This window comes from Callithrix jacchus, chromosome 15 (assembly GCF_049354715.1).
Source record: "Callithrix jacchus isolate 240 chromosome 15, calJac240_pri, whole genome shotgun sequence".
Classification (NCBI taxonomy): Eukaryota; Metazoa; Chordata; class Mammalia; order Primates; family Cebidae; genus Callithrix; species Callithrix jacchus.
This window is the reverse complement of record NC_133516.1, coordinates 33,648,391-33,668,453: the sequence shown is the minus strand read 5'-3', so window position 1 is coordinate 33,668,453 and position 20,063 is coordinate 33,648,391. Positions and strand designations below refer to the sequence as shown.

The 20,063-nt window shown below is 38.1% G+C and overlaps 1 protein-coding gene across 37 annotated transcripts in view; it reads right to left on the bottom strand.

The window, feature by feature from the left end:
• DOCK3 (dedicator of cytokinesis 3) overlaps window positions 1–20,063 on the bottom strand; it is a 718,052-nt gene that overhangs the window by 292,849 nt on the left and 405,140 nt on the right. Inside the window, exon 1 of one of the 37 annotated variants that reach the window (XM_017964932.4) lies at window positions 15,475–15,683. The exons of the other annotated variants lie outside the window; for them this stretch is intronic. Within the exon in view, the coding sequence (XP_017820421.2) occupies window positions 15,475–15,498 (24 nt within the window). The 5' untranslated portion in view covers window positions 15,499–15,683. Of the gene's footprint in view, window positions 1–15,474; window positions 15,684–20,063 lie in introns of those variants that run through there. 37 annotated transcript variants of the gene reach the window in all.

Genomic DNA, 20,063 nt, shown 5'->3' with positions numbered 1-20,063 from the left:
TTTTGATGCTATTGTAAATGGGATTTTCTTAATTTCAAATAGTTCTTTGTTAATACACACATGTACAAGTGATATTTGTGTGTTGATTTTCTACCCTGCAACTTTATGGAATTTGTTTATAGTTCTAATAGTGTTTTCTTGGTGTGCATCATTGTGGACACATTAGGGCTTTCTACACATAAAGTTATGTTTTCTGAAAACAGGACATAATTTTTCTTCTTCCTCTCTGATGTGAATACTTTTTATTCTTTTTCTTGTCTATTTTTTCTGGCTAGGACTTTCAGTATAGGTTGAGCATCCTTAATCCAAAAATCCAAAATGCTCCAAAATTCTAAAATTTTGAGTGCCAATATGACATTACAAGTGAAAAATTCCACACCTAATCCCATATGAGGGGTCACTGGCAAAACACTCAACCAGAACAGTTTATTTAGTGTCTCCAAAAGTAAACTGACCCATAAAGTTAGAAAAAAAAAAAAGAAACCAGCATAATGCCTCATCATTGCTAGAGGACCAACCTCCAGGTCCCTCAACAGCTTCTGATATTTCTTCTCACAAAATAATTTAAAATACACTGTAATTTTTTTTTTTTTTTTTGAGATAAGGTTTCCCTCTTTCACCCAGGCTGGAGTGCAGTGGTATAATCTCAGCTCACTGCAATCTCTGCCTCCCAGGCTCAGGCTCAAGTGATCCTCCTGCCTCAACCTTCCAAGTAGCTGGGACTATAGGCGTGCACCACCATGCCTGGCTAATTTTTGAATTTTTTGTAAAGACAAGATTTTGCCATGTTGCCCAGACTGGTCTTGACTTCCTGAGCTCAAGCAATCTGCCTGCCTGGCCTCCCAAAGTGCTGGGATTACAGGTGTGAGCCACTGCACCTGGCCTGCAGTAAACTTTTAATCAAAACACAGTATTGTGTAGAGACTAAAAGCCTGCCACTGTTTGCTGTTGCTGTTGTTTAAAAGCTGATCCAGGTATTCTGATCTGTGCTGATCAGTTACCCTGAACATACTATTTTCCATTGTATTAACAGCATGTCATATTTTTTGCTGTTAAATACTTATGTGTGAATAAGTTTAAGAAAATAATTGCTTATTGCCAGCATATAATCAGAGTCAGGAATGATGATGACACCAAACAATCACAGACTACCCACATGGGTGGCTGAGATAATGGCACTTTCACTTCATGATGGTTTGATGTACAAAAACTTTGTTTAATGCATGAAATTATATAAAATATTATACAAAGTTACCTACAGGCTATTTGTATAAAGTGTATACTAAACATCGATGAATTTCATGTTTAGAAATTCTAAAATTTCTTGAGGTCCTATCCCCAAGATATCTCATTACATATATGCAAGTATTTTGAAGTCCAAAAAATTCCGAAACACTTGTAGTCTCAAGCATTTCAGATAAGGGATATTCAACCTGCGCTGTGTTGAATAGTGGCAAGAGTAGACATCCTTGTCTTATTCCTGATCTTAGAAGAAAACTATCAGCTTTTCACCACTGAGTATGATGTAAGCTGTGAGGAGGTTATACACGTAGCCTTTATTATGTTGAAGTACATTCACTGTATACTTAATTTGTTGAAAGTTTTTTTAATCATAAAGGGATGCCAGATTTTGTCAAATGCTTTTCCCCATCTATTGAGATGATCATATGATTTTTATCATTAATTCTGCTATTGTGGTATATCACATCAATTAATTTGTGTATGTTGAACCATATTTGCATCCCAGGATTACTTGGTTTGATGTATGATCCTTTTGGTGTGCTGCTGAATTGTTTGTGAATATTTTGTTGAGGGTTTCTGCAACTATGTTCTTGGAAATAGTGGCCGGAAGGTTATCTTTTCTTGTAGTGTCTTTGTCTTGCTTTGGTATCATGTTGATGCTGGCCTCATAAAATAAGTTGGAAGTGCTCCTCCTCCTGTTTTTTGTAAGCATTAACAAGGACTGGATTAATTCTCTAAATATCTTGTGTAATTCAGCTGTTAAGCCATCTGGTCCTGGGATTTCCTTTGGTAGGAGATTTTTAATTACTTATTGAATCTCCTTATTTGTCATTGGTCTGTTCAGTCTTTATCTTTCTTCTTTATTAGTCTTGGGAAGTTGAATATTTCTAGTAATTTATCCATTTCTTCTAGGTTGTCAATTTACTGGTATGTAATTATTAATAACAGTCCTTATGTCATTTCTGTGGTATCAGCTATGTTTCCTCTTTCAGTTCTGAATTTATTTATATAAATCTTTTTTCTTAGTCTACCTAATAGTTCATTGACTTTATTTTTCTTTTCAAAAAACCATCTTTATTTTTTCTATTGTTTTCCATTATCTATCTCTGCTCTAATTTTTATTATTTCCTTCCTTCTGCTAACTTTAGGCTTAGTTCTTCTTTTTCTAGTTTCTTGAGGCATAAAGTTATACTATTATTTAAGACATTTTTAAAGTGCAGATATTTATCACCATAAATTTATCTCTTTGTACTGATTCTTCTGCATCCTATAAACTTTGGTATGCTTTTATCCATTTTCATTTACCTTGAGATACTTTCTAATTTCCCTTTTAATTTGCTCTTTGACCTAATAATTATTCAAAAGTGTTGTTTAATTTTTGTGTATTATAAATTTTCCTGTTTTGTCTCTATTATAAATTTTCATTTTCATTCAACTATTATTAGAAAATATATTTAAAATGATTTCAAACTTCTTAAGTTTGTTAAGACTTATTTTGTGATCTAGCACATGATCTATCCTGGAGAATGAACTTGGAAAAAGATTGATTCTGTTGCTATTGGGTGGAATGTTCTTTATATGACTATTGGGTCATTTGGTCTACAGTGTTGCTCAGGACTGCTGTCTCATTGATTTTCTGTCTGATCTATCCATTATTGAGAGTGGGGTACTGAAGTTTCATACTATTATTGTATTGCCGTCTATTTCTCTCTTCAGATATGCCAATGTCTGCTTTATATATTTAGGTGTCAAGATGAGAGCACATGTATTTATAATTGTTCCATTTTCCTGTTGAATTGACTCTATCATTATGCAACAATCTTCTCTGTCTCTCACAACACTTTTTGACTTAATATCTATTTTGTCTGATACACAGATAGCTACCCTTGTCCTCTGTAGGTTACCATTTTTATGGAATATTTTTTCCATCCCTTCACTTTTAGCCTATGTGTCTCCTAAAGCTAAATGAATCTCTTATAAACAACATATTGTCAGATCTTGCTTTTAAAATCCATTCAGCCACTCTATATATTTTGCTTAATGAGTTCAATGTCTTTACATATAAAATATTCCTTGAGTTAAAGACTATTAACAATTTGTTAACGACTCTCTCTGTTTTGTATTTATGTTGTTCTTCCTCCCTTCCTTTGTGATTTAATAATTTTTTGTAGTGATATAATTTCATTCTTTTCTCCATATGTTTAAAAAAATCTATGACAGGTTGTTTTTCTTTGTGGTTACCATTAGGCTTTTGTAAAACTTCTTATAACAGTCTTGTTTAAGCTGATAACATGTTACTCCAATTGCATATGAAAACTACAGTGCTGCAGGCCTGCTGTCAGGGTCCATGAGCAGGAGAGCTGCTGCCCACCTGCACTGATTATTAAACTGCTTGGAAATCTGTACTTATCTCAAAATAAAAAGTATAACCTAAAAAATGTAAGACAATAAAATAAAATGCTCATGGTAAGAATGACTTGATATTTTAAATAAATTAAATATCTCCAAATTAATCCTTAATTTCAATGTGATTCCACTATAAATTCCAGCAGGTTTTTTTAAATAAAGAAATTCTATAAACCAAAGTATGAATTAAGACCATGAATAGCTACATCAACTTTGCAAAAGAAGAGAAATAAAAGTAGACCTGCCCTACTAAATACAGGCATACCTAGTTTTATTGTATTTCACTTTATTGAGCTTCACAGATACTGCATTACTTACAAACCGCAAAACTGGGCAACCCCGTGCCAAGTGAGTCTGTCAGCTCCATTTTTCCAAGGGCACGTACTTATTTTGTGTCTCTGGTAATTTCGGTAATTCTCATAATATTCTGACGGCATGTATTCTCTTTGTGTCTCTGGAATTTTGGTAATTCTTGCAATATTTCAAATGTTTTCATTATTATATCTGTGAGGATGAACTGTGTGTGATCAGTAATCTTTGATGTTATTATTGTAATTGTTCTGGGGCATCATATACCATACCCATATAAGATGAAGAAATTAATCATAAATATGTGTGTTGTCACCACTCTACCAATCAGGCATTCTATCTCTTTCTTTCTCCTCAGGCCTGCCTATTCTCTGAGACAAATAATATTGAAATTAGGCCAACTAATAACTCTACAATGGCCTCGAAGTGTTAAAGGGGAAAGAAAGAGTCATGCATTTGTCACTTCAAATCAAAAGCTAGAAACGATTAAGTTTAGTGGAAAAGGCATGTTGAAAGCTGAGACAGCCCAAAAGCGAGGCCCGTTGCACCAAACAGCCAAGTTGTGAATGCAAAGAAAAATTTTCTTGGGGGAAATTTAAAGTTGTACTCCATTTGTAGGGACATGGATGAATCTGGAGAACATCATTCTCAGAAAACTGACACAAAAACAGAAAATGAAATACCGCATATTCTCACTCATAGGCGGGTGATGAAAAATGAGAACACATGGACACAGGGAAGGGAGTACTAAACACTGGGGTCTATTGGGGAGAATAGGGGAGGGACAGTGGGGTGGGGAGCTGGGGAGAGATAGCCTGGGGAGAAATGCCAAATGTGGGTGAAGGAGAGGAAGGCAGCAAAACACACTGCCATGTGTGTACCTATGCAACTGTCTTGCATGTTCTGCACATGTACCCCAAAACCTAAAATGAAAAATATAATAAATAAATAAATAAAAAGTTCTACTCCAGTGAACACAAAAATGATAAGACCGCAAAACATCCTCATTACTGATATAAAAAAACATTTGAGTGGTCTGGGTAGTTCATCAAAATGACCACAATATTCCCTTATGCCAAAGTCAAATCTAGCACAAGGCACTAATTCTCCTTAATTCTATGAAGGCTAAGAGAGGTGAGGAAGTTGCTGAAGAAAAGTCTGAAGCCAACAGAGGTTGGTTCATAAGATTTAAAGAAAGATGCTATCTCCACACTTAAAAAATGCAAGGTGAAATAGCAAGTGCTGATTGAGAAGCTGCAGTAAGTTATTTAGAAGACCTAGCTAAGATTACTGATGAAAGTGGGTACAGTAAACAACAGATTTTCCCAGAGCAGCCTTCTAACAGCATTCTATTAAAAGAAGATAAGAAGATGCCATTTACAGCTTTCTTTTTTTTAAAGTTTTTTATTTTATTATTATACTTTAAGCTCTATAATACATGTGTAGATCTTGCAGGATTGTTGCATAGGTACACACATGCCATGGTGGTTTGCTGCCTCCATCCCCCTGTCCCCTACATCAGGCATTTCTCCCCATGTTGTCCCTCCCCAGCCTTCCTACCACTGCTATCCCTCACCTAGCCCCCACTCTGCAACAGACCCCAGTATGTGATGTTCCCCTTCCTGTGTCCCTGTATTCTCATTGTTCAACACCCACCTATGAGTGAGAACATGTAATGTTTGGTTTTCTGTTCTTGTGTCAGTTTGCTGAGAATGATGGCTTCCAGATTCATAAATTAGGTATCGATAGAACACATCTCAAAATAATAAAAGCTATTTATGACAAACCCACAGCCAATATCATACTGAATGGGCAAAAACTGAAAGCATTCCCCTTGAAAACTGCCACTAGACAAGGGTGCCCTCTCTTACCATTCCTATTTAACACAGTATTGGAAATTCTCTCTCACCACTCCTATTTTACACTGTATTAAAAATTCTAGCCAGAGCAATCAGACAAGAAAAAGAAACAAAGAGTATTCAATTAGGTAGAGAGGAAGTCCAATTGTCTCTATTTGCAGATGACACGATTGTATATTTAGAAGACCCCATCATCTCAGCCCAAAATCTCCTTAAGATGCTAAGCAACTTCAGCAAAGTCTCAGGATAAAAAATCAATGTGCAAAAATCACAAGCATTCTTTAAATTTTTTTAAACTTTTAAGATCAGGAGTACAAGTGCAGCTTGTGACATAGGTAAATTTGTGTCATGGAGGTTTGTTGTACAGATTATTTCATCATCCAGGTATTAAGTATAGTACCCATTAGTTGCTTTTCCTGATCCTCTCCCTCCTCCTACCCTTGACCCTCTGAAAGACCCCGGCATGTATTGCTCCCCTCTATGTGTTCATGTGCTCTCATCATTTAGCTTCCACTTATAAGTGAGAATGTATGGTATTTGGTTTTCTGTTTCTGTGTTAGTTTGCTAAGGATAATGGCCTCCAGCTCCATCCACGTCCCTAAAAATTACATGACCTCATTCTTTTGTATGGCTGCATAGTATTCCATGATGCATATGTACCACATTTTCTTCCTCCAGCCTATCACTGATGGACATTTAGAATGATCCCATGTCTTTGCTACTGTGAATAGTGCTACAATGAACATATGCATGCATGTGTCTTAATCATAAAATGATTTATATTCCTTTGGGTGTATACAAAATATTGGGATTGCTGGGTCAAACAGTATTTCTGTTTTTAGGTTTTTTAGGAATTGCCACACTGTCTTCCATAATAGCCAAATTAACTTACACTTCCAACAACAGTCTATAAACATTTCTTTTTCTCCACAACCTTGCCAGCATCTGTTATTTTTTAACTTTTTAGTATTAGCCATTCTGACTGGTGTTAGATGGTGTCTTGCTGTGGTTTTGATTTGCATTTCTCTAATGATCAGTGATGCTGGGCTTTTTTGCATGTGATTATCGGCCGCATGTATGTCTTCTTTTGAAAAGTATCTGTTCATGTCCTTTCCCCACTTTTTAAGGGGATTTCTTTTTCTTGTAAATTTGTTTGAATTCCTTATAGATACTAGACATTAGGTTTTCGTTGGATGCATAGAATGCAAAATTCTTCTTCCATTCTGTGGATTGTCTGTTTAACCTGTTGATAGTTTCTTTTGCTGTGCAGCTCTTTAGTTTAATTAGATCCCATTTGTCAAATTTTGCTTTTGTTGCAATTGCTTTCGAGGTCTTCATCGTGAAACCTTTGCCCGTGCCTATGTTCTGAATGGTATTGCCTAGGTTGTCTTTCATGGTTTTTGTAGTTTGGGGTTTTACATTTAAGTCCCTTATCTATCTTGAGTTAACTTTTGAATATGGTGTAAGGAAGGGGTACAGTTTCAATCTTCTGCCTATGGCTAGCCAGTTATCCCAGCACCAGATATTGAAAAGGGAAACCTTTCTCCATTGCTTGTTTTTGTCTGTTTTGTTGAAGATCAGATAGTTGTATATATGCAGTCTTATTTCTGGGTTCTTTGTTCTGTTCCATTGGTCTGTGTGTCTGTTCTCATACCCTGTTTTGGCTACTGTAGCCCTGTAGCAGTTTGAAGTCGGGTAGCGTGATACTTACAGCTCTTTTTTTTTTTTTTTCTTATTTTTTTTATTGCATTTTAGGTTTTGGGGTACATGTGCAGAGCATGCAATACAGTTGTATAGGTACACACATGGAAGTGTGTTCTGTTTGCTTTCACTTCTTCACCCACATTTGGCGTTTCTCCCCAGGCTATCCCTCCCCACCTCCCCCTTCCACTGGCCCTCCCGTTTTCCCCCCAATAGACCCCAGTGTTTAGTACTCCCCTCTCTGTGTCCATGTGTTCTCATTTTTCATCACCCACCTATGAGTAAGACTATGCGGTGTTTCATTTTCTGTTCTTGTGTCAGTTTGCTGAGAATGATGTTCTCCAGATTCATCCATGTCCCTACAAACGACACAAACTCATCATTTCTGATTGCTGCATAATATTCCATGGTGTATATGTGCCACATTTTTCCAATCCAGTCTATCATCAATGGGCATTTGGGTTGCTTCCAGGTCTTTGCTATTGTAAATAATGCTGCAATAAACATTCATGTGCATGTGTCCTTATAGTAGAATAATTTATACTCCTTTGGGTATATACCCAGTAATGGGATTGCTGGGTCAAATGGAATTTCTATTTCTAAGGCCTTGAGGTATCGCCACACTGTCTTCCACGATGGTTGGACTAATTTACACTCCCACCAACAGTGTAAAAGTGTTCCTTTTTCTCCACATCCTCTCCAACATCTGTTGTCTCCAGATTTTCTAATGATCGCCATTCTAACTGGTGTGAGATGGTATCTCAATGTGGTTTTGATTTGCATCTCTCTGATGACCAGTGACAATGAGCATTTTTTCATATGATTGTTGGCCTCATATATGTCTTCTTTCGTAAAGTGTCGGTTCATATCCTTTGCCCACTATTGAATGGGCTTGTTTGTTTTTTTCTTGTAAATCTGTTTGAGTTCTTTGTAAATTCTGGATATCAGCCCTTTGTCAGATGGGTAAACTGCAAAAATTTTTTCCCATTCTGTTGGTTGCTGATTCACTCTAGTGACTGTTTCTTTTGCCATGCAGAAGCTGTGGAGTTTGATTAGGTCCCATTTGTCTATTTTGGCTTTTGTTGCCAATGCTTTTGGTGTTTTGTTCATGAAGTCCTTGCCTACTCCTTTGTCCTGGATAGTTTTGCCTAGATTTCCTTCTAGGGTTTTTATGGTGCCAGGTCTTATGTTTAAGTCTTTAATCCATCTGGAGTTAATTTTAGTGTAAGGTGTCAGGAAGGGGTCCAGTTTCTGCTTTCTGCACATGGCTAGCCAGTTTTCCCAACACCATTTGTTAAATAGGGAATCCTTTCCCCATTGCTTGTTTTTGTCAGGTTTATCAAAGATTGTATAGTTGTAGATATGTTGTGTTGCCTCCGATGCCTCTGTTTTGTTCCATTGGTCTATATCTCTGTTTTGGTACCAGTACCATGCTGTTTTGATTACTGTAGCCTTGTAGTATAGTTTGAAATCTGGTAGTGTGATGCCCCCCGCTGTGTTCTTTTTGCTTAGAATTGATTTGGCTATGCGGGCTCTCTTTTGGTTCCATATGAAGTTCATGGTGGTTTTTTCCAGTTCTGTGAAGAAAGTCAATGGTAGCTTGATGGGGATAGCATTCATTCTGTGAATTACTTTGGGCAGTATACCCATTTTCATGATATTAATTCTTCCTAACCATGAAAATGGAATGTTTCTCCATCTGTTTCTGTCCTCTATGATTTCGTTGAGCAGTGGCTTATAGTTCGCCTTGAAGAGGTCTCTTACATTCCTTGTTAGTTGTATTCCAAGGTATTTTATTCTTTTTGTAGCAATTGTGAATGGCAGTTCGTTCTTGATTTGGCTTTCTTTAAGACTGTTATTGGTGTAGACGAATGCTTGTGATTTTTGCACATTGATTTTATATCCTGAGACTTTGCTGAAGTTGCTTATCAGTTTCAGGGGTTTTTGGGCTGAGGCGATGGGGTCTTCTAGGTATACTATCATGTCGTCTGCAAATAGAGACAATTTGGCTTCCACCCTTCCTATTTGAATACCCTTTATTTCTTTTCCTTGCCTGATTGCTCTGGCTAGAACTTCCAGTACTATATTGAATAGGAGTGGTGAGAGAGGGCATCCTTGTCTAGTGCCAGATTTCAGAGGGAATGCTTCCAGTTTTTGCCCATTCAGTATGATATTGGCTGTTGGTTTGTCATAAATAGCTTTTATTACTTTGAGATACGTTCCATCGATACCGAGTTCATTGAGGGTTTTTAGCATAAAGGGCTGTTGTATTTTGTCAAACACCTTCTCTGCGTAAATTGAGATAATCATGTGGTTTTTGTTTTTGGTTCTGTTTATGTGGTGAATTACGTTGAAAGACTTGCGTATGTTGAACCAGCCTTGCATCCCCAGGATGAATCCTACTTGATCGTGATGAATACGTTTTTTGATTTGCTGTTGCAATCAGCTTGCCCATATTTTAATGAAGATTTTTGCATCTATGTTCATCATGGATATTGGCCTGAAGTTTTCTTTTCTTGTTGGGTCTCTGCCGGGTTTTGGTATCAGGATGATGTGGGTCTCATAAAATGATTTGGGAAGGATTCCCTCTTTTGGGATTATTTGGAATCGTTTTAGAAGGAATGGTACCCGCTCCTCTTTGTGTGTCTGGTAGAATTCGGCTGTGAACCCGTCTGGACCTGGGCTTTTTCTGTGTGGTAGGCTCTTAACTGCTGCCTCGACTTCTGACCTTGTTATTCATCTATTCATAGTTTCAGCTTCCTCCTGGTTTAGGCTTTGGAGGACACAGGAGTCCAGGAATTTATCCATTTCTTCCAGGTTTACTAGTTTATCTGCATAGAGTTGTTTGTAATATTCTCTGATGATGGTTTGAATTTCTGTGGAGTCTTTGGTGATTTCCCCTTTATCATTTTTTATTGCATCTATTTGGTTGTTCTCTCTTTTATTTTTAATCAATCTGGCTAGTGGTCTGTCTATTTTGTTAATCTTTTCAAAAAAACAGCTCTTGGATTTATTGATTTTTTGAAGGGTTTTTTTGTGTCTCAATCTCCTTCAGTTCAGCTCTGATCTTAGTTATTTCTTGTCTTCTGCTGGGTTTTGAGTCTTTTTGATCTTGCTCCTCTAGCACTTTCAATTTTGACGATAGAGTGTCAATTTTGAATCTCTCCATTCTCCTCATATGGGCACTCATTGCTATATACTTTCCTCTAGAGAATGCTTTAAATGTGTCCCAGAGATTCTGGCATGTTGTGTCTTCGTTCTCATTGCTTTCGAAGAACTTCTTTATTTCTGACTTCATTTCATTGTTTACCCAGTCAACATTCAAGAGCCAGTTGTTCAGTTTCCATGAAGCTGTGCGGTTCTGGGTTGGTTTCTGAATTCTGAGTTCTAACTTGATTGCACTATGGTCTGAGAGGCTGTGTGTTATGATTTCAGTTGTTTTGCATTTGCTTAGGAGTGCTTTACTTCCAATTATGTGGTCAATTTTAGAGTAGGTGTAATGTGGTGCTGAGAAGAATGTATATTCTGTGGATTTGGGGTGGAGAGGTCTGCAAATGTCTATCAGGTTTGCTTGCTCCAGGTCTGAGTTCAAGCCCTGGATATCCTTGTTAATTTTCTGTCTGGTTGATCTGTCTAATATTGACATTGGAGTGTTAAAGTCTCCCACTATTATTGTGTGGGAGTCTAAGTCTCTTTGTAAGTCGTTAAGAACTTGCCTTATGTATCTGGGTGCTCCTGTATTGGGTCCATATATGTTTAGGATCGTTAGCTCTTCTTGTTGTATCGATCCTTTTACCATTATGTAATGGCCTTCTTTGTCTCTTTTGATCTTTGTTGCTTTAAAGTCTATTTTATCAGAGATGACAATTGCAACTCCTGCTTTTTTTTTGCTCTCCATTTGCTTGGTAAATCTTCCTTCATCCCTTTATTTTGAGCCTTTGTGTATCCTTGCATGTGAGATGGGTTTCCTGAATACAGAACACTGATGGGTTTTGGATTTTTATCCAATTTGCCAGTCTGTGTCTTTTGATTGGTGCATTTAGTCCATTTACATTTAGGGTTAATATTGTTATGTGTGAATTTGATACTGCCATTTTGATGCTAAGTGGCCGTTTTGCCCGTTGGTTGTTGTAGATTCTTTATTATGTTGATGCTCTTTAGCATTTAGTGCGATTTTGCAATGGCTAGTACTGGTTGTTCCGTTCTATGTGTAGTGCCTCTTTCAGGAGCTCTTGTAAAGCAGGCCTGGTGGTGACAAAATCTCTGAGTACTTGCTTGTTCGCAAAGGATTTTATTTTTCCTTCACTTCTGAAGCTCAGTTTGGCTGGATATGAAATTCTGGGTTGAAAGTTCTTTTCTTTAATAATGTTGAATATTTTCCCCCACTCTCTTCTGGCTTGTAGTGTTTCTGCTGAGAGATCTGCTGTGAGTCTGATGGGCTTCCCTTTGTGGGTGACCCGACTTTTCTCTCTGGCTGCCCTTAGTATTTTCTCCTTCATTTCAACCTTGTTGAATCTGACGATTATGTGCCTTGGGGTTGCTCTTCTTGAAGAATATCTTTGTGGTGTTCTCTGTATTTCCTGCATTTGAGTGTTGGCCTGTCTTGCTAGGTGGGGAAATTTTCCTGGATAATGTCCTGAAGAGTATTTTCCAGCTTGGATTCATTCTCTTCCTCCCCTTCTGGTACACCTATCAAATGTAGGTTAGGTCTTTTCACATAGTCCCACATTTCTTGGAGACTTTGTTCATTCCTTTTTGCGCTTTTTTCTCTGATCTTGGTTTCTCGCTTTATTTCATTGAGTTGATCTTCGACTTCAGATATTCTTTCTTCTGCTTGGTCAACTCGGCTATTGAAACTTGTGCGTGCTTTGCAAAGTTCTCGTATTGTGTTTTTCAGCTCCTTTAGTTCATTCATATTCCTCTCTAAGTTATCCATTCTTGTCATCATTTCCTCAAATCTTTTTTCAAGGTTCTTAGTTTCTTTGCATTGATTTAGAACATGTTCTTTTAGCTCATGGAAGTTTCTCATTATCCATCTTCTGAAGTCTAATTCCGTCATTTCATCACAGTCATTCTCCGTCCAGCTTTGTTCCCTTGCTGGTGAGGAGTTTTGGTCCTTTCTAGGAGGCGAGGTGTTCTGGTTTCGGGTGTTTTCCTCCTTTCTGCGCTGGTTTCTTCCCATCTGTGTGGATTTATCCACTTGTCATCTGCGTAGTTGCTGACTTTTCGATTGGGTCTCTTAGTGGACACCCAGATTGTTGGTGATGAAGTATTTCTGTTACTTGGTTTTCCTTCTACCAGTCTAGCCCCTTCGCTGTACGACTGCTGAGGTCCACTCCAGGCCCTGCTTGTCTGGGGTACACCTATAGCAGCTGTGGAACAGTGAGGGATGCTACCAGTTTGTTTTTCTGCTATCTTTGTCCCAGGATGATGCCTGCCAAATGTCAGTCTTTTGGATATAGAGGGGTCAGGGAGCTGCTTGAGAAGACAGTCTGTACTTTACAGGAGCTCAACTGCTGAGCTGTGAGCTCTATTGTTCATTCAGGGCTGTTAGCCTGCTATGTTTAATTCTGCTGCAACAGAGCTCATTAAAATACCCCTTTTTTTCTCAAATGCTCTGTCTTGGGGGGTTGGGGCTTTGCTTTTGCATGTCTGTTGAGGTGTCCTGCCCAGCTAGGAGGCAGTCTAATCACTGTTTGACTGCCGAGGCTCCGCCCTGCTGTTGTGAGGCTTGCCCTGTTGCTGCAGGCTCTTGCTGTTCTGCCGCCCTGCAGCGGAGTCTCTCTGTTGTGGCAGGTTGCCTCGGCAACTGCAGGCTGCGTCAGCAGTGGGCGTGTGTGTCAGTCAGGGCGGGTTGCCTCGGTAATGGTGGACGCCCCTCCCCCACGGAGCGCCACAGGGACGGTCTCCACGGTGAGAACATTTGGAATCGTCGTTTTGTCTGTCCCACTGTGGTATCCCACACGCTGTGTCCCTACAATCCCCTGGGCTGGCCCACTGCCCAAGTCCCTTTCAGTCCCGAGTTCAGCCCTCTCAAGTCTCACGTTGCCATTTCAACAGGGCACCCATACAAGCGCGCCCTGTGGGGATCGCTGGGTAGGGCTGGCCGCCGCCACCCTGGCTTCCGGCTTATCCAGGCAGAGCCTCTGCCTGGGGTCCCGTGTCTCCTTTATACTTTGGAATTTCCCCGTTCTGTGGGCAACAAAGATCAGTCTGAAAATGCAGCTCTGACTCACCTCTCCGTGGATTAACCGAGAGCTTAAATCCTGGGTTGTTCTCACAGCGCCATCTTGAGTCTCCAGCCCACTTCCAGCTCTTTTTGCTTAGGATTGCCTTGGCTATTCTGGCTTTTTTGGTTCCATGTGAATTTTAAAACAGTTTATCCTAGTTCTGTGTGGAACGTCAATGGTAGTTTAATGGACTAGTATTGAATATATAGTTGTTTTGGGCAGTATGGACATTTTAATGATATTGGTTCTTCCTATTCATGAGTCTGGAATGTTTTTTTAAATTTGTTTTTGTCGTCTCTGATTTCTTTGAACAGTGGTTTGTAGTTCTTGCAGAGATCTTTCAACCTTCCTGATTAGCTGTACTTCTAGGTATTTTATTCTTTTTGTGGCAATTGTGAATGAGAGTTTGTTCGTGATTTGGCTCTTGGCTCTACTACTGTTGATCTATAGGAGTGCTAGCAATTATTGCACAGTTATTTTGTATCCTGATATTTTGCTGAAGTTGTTTATCTGCTTAAGAAGCTTTTAAGCTGAGATGATGATGCTTTTCTAAATACAGAATCATGTCATCTGCAAACAGACAGAGTTTGTCTTCCTTTCTCCCTATTTGAGTACCCTTTATTTTTTTCTCCAACCTGACTACCCTGGCCAGAACTTCCAATACTATGTTTAATAAAAGTGATGAGAGAGGGCATCCTTGTCTTTCAACCTCCCTGATTAGCCAGGTTTCAATGAAAACGCTTCTAGCTTTTGCCCATTCAGTATGATGCTAGCCATTCAGTATGTGGGTTTGTCATATATAGCTCTTACTATTTTGGGGTATGTTCTTTCAATACCTAGTTTATTGAGAGTTTTTAACATGAAGGGGCACTGAATTTTATCAAAAGCCTCTTCAGTAACTATTGAGATTATTATGTGGTTTTTGTCTTAAGTTCTGTTTATGTGATTAATCACATTTATTAATCTGCTTGTATTGAACCAACCTTGCATCACAGGATGAAGCTTACTTGACTGTGGTAGATTCACTTTTTGATGTGCTGCTGGATTCAGTTTGCCAGTATTTTGTTGAGGATTTTTGCATTGATGTTCATTAGGGGTATTGGATGAAGTTTTCTTTTTTGTGTGTGTCTCTACCAGGTTTTGGTATCAAGATAATGCTGGCCTCATAGAATGAGTTAGAGAAGAGTCCCTCCTTTTCAATTTTTTGGAATAGTTTTCAGTAGAAATAATACCAACTCTTCTTTGTACATATGGTAGAATTCAGCTATGAATAAGTTAGGGCTTTCATGGCTAGGGATGAGTCAGTGCCTGGTTTCAAAGCATCAAAGGACAAGCTGGCTCTCCTGTTAGATGCTAATGCAGCCAGTGGCTTTAAGTTGAAGGCAATGTTCATTTACCATTCCAAAAACCCTGGGGCTTTGAAGAATTATGCTAATTCTACTCTTCTTGGGCTCTAGTAAGTGGAACAATAAAGACTGGATAACAGCATATCTGTTTATAGCTGGTTTACTAGATTATTTTAAGCCCACCATGGAGACTTATTGCTCAGAAAAAAAAATTCCTTTCAAAATATTACTCCTCTTTGACAGTACACCTAGTTACCCAAGATCTCTGATGGAGATGTAAAAGGCGATTCATGTTTTCAAGCCTGCTAAAACAAAATCTATTCTGCAGCCCATAGATCAGGGAGTAATTCCCATTTTCAAGTCTTATTACTTAAGAAATACCTTTTGTAAGGCTGTAGGTGCCATAGATAGTGATTCCTCTGATGGATCTGGGCAAAGTAAACAAAATCTTCTGGAAATGAGTCACTATTCTAGATGCCATTAGGAGCATTTCTGATTCATGGGAGGAAGTCATAATTTCAGCAGTAACAGAAATTTAGATGTTGATTCCAATCCTCATGAATGACTTCAAGGGGTTCAAGACTTCCATGCTGAAAGTAACAGCAAATGTGGTGGAATTAGCAAGAGAACTGTAATTAGAAGTGGACCCTGAAGACAAAACTCAGTTGCTACAATTTCATGAAAAAATTTGAACAAATGAGGAGCTGCATTTTATGGATGAGCAAAGGAAGTGGTTTCCTGAAATGGAATCTACTCCTGGTGAAGATACTATGAACATTATTGAAATGACATAAAAATATTTAGGATATTATATAAACTTTATTGATATAGCAGTGGCAGGGTTGGAGAAGCCTGACTCCAATTCAGAAAGAAGTCTATGGAGAAAATTCTATCCAACAGCATTGCATGCTATAGAGAAATCTTTGTTGAAAAAAAGTCAACTGATGCAATGAATTCTATTGTTGTCTTACGAAACTGCCACAGCTACGGTAACCTTCAGTAATCACCACGCTGATCAGTCAGCAGCCATCAATACTAAGAATCCACCAGAGAAAAGATTATGACTGGCTGAAGGCTCAGATGATAGTTAGCATTTTTTTTAGCAATAAAGTATTTTAAAATTAAGGTACGTATAGTGTCAGCATAATGTTTATATTTACTAGGAAACCAAAACATTCACATGACTTGCTTTACTGCAATATTCACTTTGTTGCAGTAATCTGGATCCACCTTTACTCTGAGGTATGCCTGTAGTAAAATATGCCTTGTCATATACTAAGACATATCACAAAGTCATTTTGATAAAAAACCAGCACATTTCAGACAATAAAAGAAGAGCCTACAAACAAACTGAAGTATACATGAGAATCTGGAATTTGGTGGAGACAGCACTAGAAGTCAATAAAGTACAAACAGATTGATTACTAGGTGGCATAGAGAAAACTGGCTTATCATATTGACAAAAGTAGAGATTACAAAATTCCATCTGGACAGTGAGTCCCAGATAGTTGAAAGATACAAATATAAAAAGCATAATTATGGAGATAATAATATAAAAGGTAGTAGAAATATCTTTGTGACTTTGAGATGAGAAAACAAATAAGATGAGGTCTTATTTGTTAACAAAAATAAAAAATAAGAAAAGACCTCAAAGCACAAGCTATAATGCAGAAACCTGAGGGTGATTACATTACTATTAAAAATTTCTGCAGCATGAAAGAATCACAAAGGTAACAGAGAGATTGATAGATTAGGGGTAGAGAGAATACATATAGACTGGAGGTAGATATATATGTAACAGCCAAAACTGACAATGAGATATCTAAAAAATTCTAAGAAGAAGAAAAAAACCCAAAAGAAAAATAGATAAAAGATAACAAATAATAATTCAGAGAACGAGAAATCTTAACAAATAAAGCAATGGTCAACACTACTACCAATCAGAAAAATGCAAAGGAAAAAGTAAGACGCTTTTATATTCTAGAATTGCAAAAATCATAATAAAAGTACAGTTTAGACAGCAATTTGGGGAGTGAAATGGTAAAATTAAATAGGCATGTACTCTACGATCAAGCAACTCCACTCCCACTAATATCCCAGAGGAATTCTCACAGTAGTCCTTGAGAAAACATTTATAAGGATGTGTATTTCAGAACTTTTTATCCTAGCAGAAAATTGGAGGTAAACAAGAAGTAAAAATAAAAAATAGGCCAGGAGTGATGGCTCATGCCTGTAATCCCAGCACTTGGGAAGCTGAGGAGGGCAGATTACCTGAGGTGAGGAGTTTGAGACTAGCCTGGTCAACATGGTGAAACCCTGTCTCTACTAAAAATACAAAAATTAGCTGGGTGTAGTGGTAGATGCCTGTAGTCCCAGCTTACCAGGGATACTGAGGCAGGAGAATCACTTGAACCCAGGAGGTGGAGGTTACATTGAGCTGAGATCACGCCACTGCATTCCAGCCTGGGTGACAGAGTGAGACTCCGTCAAAAAAGAAGAGAAAGAAAAAGAAGAAGAAGCAAAAGAGGAGAAGGAGGAGGAGGGGGAAGCAGTAGCAGCGGTGGACAAGGAGGAGGAGGAAGAAGAAGGAGGAGGAGAATAAGAGGAGGAAAAGAAGGAGGGGGAGGGAGGAGAAAGGAGGGAGAAGGATGGGGAGAAAGGAGGGAGGAGAGGGAGGGGGACAGGAAGGAAGGAGGAAAGAGGAAAAACGAAGGAGGGAGGAGAAGAAGGAGATCGGGCATGCGGGCTCACACCTGTAATCCCAGTACTTTGGGAGGCCAAGGCAGGTGAATCATGAGGTCAGGAGTTCCAGACCAGCTTGGCCAACATGGCAAAACCTCATCTCTACTAAAAGTACAAAAATCAGCCAAACGTGGTGGCGGGCACCTGTAATCCCAGCTACTCTGGAGGCTGTGGCAGGAGAATTGCTTGAACCCAGGAGGTAGAGGCTGCAGTGAGCCAAGACCGCTTCATTGCACTCCAGCCTGTGTGACAGAGTGAGACTGTCTCAAAAATAATAATAAACAATATGTATATAACATTATACTATGTAGAGAAATATTGTTTCAATAACTTTTACATAAATTAAACACATATGTAAAATATTTTGGAAATAACTGCATATCCAAAAAATACATTAGAACATGTGCCTGTACTCATCTTAACATATGTGTGGGAGAACAGGAGACAGGATATGGAATAAAGAGGAAAAATAGCCATATATAAGTAAGATTAGAGAGGAGCCTTAAATTGACTGATGACACTGATGTGCCATGAACCAGGGAATATGATTACCTAAACCCTTCCTTGGGGTCCAAAAGAAACTATAATGAACAAAACCAAAACAATATGCCAAGTTATCACTAATAGTAAGAAACAGTAATAGACCCAGATGTTAGCACTGGCCTTACCACCACTGTCCACAGAGTTAAAACATCAAAATCTTACTCATTTGAAATAAACCTCAACAATGGGAACTGTGTATCATTTAAATGTTTAAAGAAGTCACAGTGCAATAGTCTGATGTATTAATCTCCACCGTGTATTGAAACCATATCTCTCTGCTATACAAATGCCTCTCTTTCATGAACTAGGGCACATGAAATCTCCACTGGATATGATTATTATGAACAGATGGTTTGTACCATAGTACCCGGCTTTTATCTTTTTCTAGCCCAGTCTTAAATTCCATTTCATTTCATAGCTGACTCCTGATACCAGTTCTCTCTTGCCTAGGTTCTAAAACCCTGCCTACCTACCACATATATACCCTATGCATCCCCTAACTTACCAGCAGAGATGTGCCCTAAAAATTGTAGTAGGTGGCCAGATTAATAGGGCTCCATTTTCAGTAAAAAGTATCTAAATGGGAAATACTAGCATTTGACTCTGTGATTTTTATCCAAAAGAACTGCAAAAGTCATGGTAAAAGTACAGCTTAGCCAGCAATTTCGGGAATGATTTGGTAAAATTAAATAGGCATATACCCAAAAATCCATCAATTCCACTCCCAGTGATATCCCAGAGGATTCTCCCTTATATTTTCTATGTTTCAATTGTTTAAAAATTACACTTCTGGCTGACACATTTTTCTTTAGACGAATTCACAGTGATTCCTGTACAGTCTGGCAGGCTGCATTGTCTTTCTAAGATGTCTTAGTCAGCTCCAGCTACCGTAACAAAATACCATTAACTGGTAGCTTTGACAACAGAAATCTATTTCTCATAGTTGTAAAGACTGTGTTCTAAGGCATAACACACTTCCTTTAAGTACTGAAGAACTATTTGATTAATGAATAGAACAACAAGACAAAGAAGAAAAAACACTTGATTATGCTACATAGATATGAACATACTCAATAAACAAATCTTCTTACAGGTTCTCTGTGAGGTAATATAAAGAAATTAACTATAAAAGTTCTATCACTAAACTGTAAAGTCCATGAAGGCAAAGGTAGTGTATATTAATTAACTGTTACACCTCTAGAACCTGTAACAATGCGGAGTATGTAATAAATGACTAATATTTCTGGAAAGAATGAATTAATAAAAACCTCATGAGGTATTCACATAGGAAGAAAACTATAAAGAAAAAAAGCAAGGAAATGATTATCACCAAAACCAAAATCTCACAAATCACCAATAAGAACTAACTCATGTAACCAAATACCACCTGTTCCCCGAAAACCTATGAAAAATTTTTTTAAATTTTAAATAAACGTAATGGTTGTTTCAGTAGAAAAAGGAATATACAAAACTTCTAACATACTGGTAACGATTCATTTCTTATTTTATATTTATTTTTTTTCTTTTTCATTTTTTAAAATTGCATATTAGGTTTTGGGGTACATGTGAAGAACATGCAAGATTGTTCTATAGGTACGCATGTGGCAGTGTGATTTGCTGTCTTCCTCCCCATCACCTATATCTGGCACTTCTCCCCATGCTATCCCCCAACTACCCATCCCCCA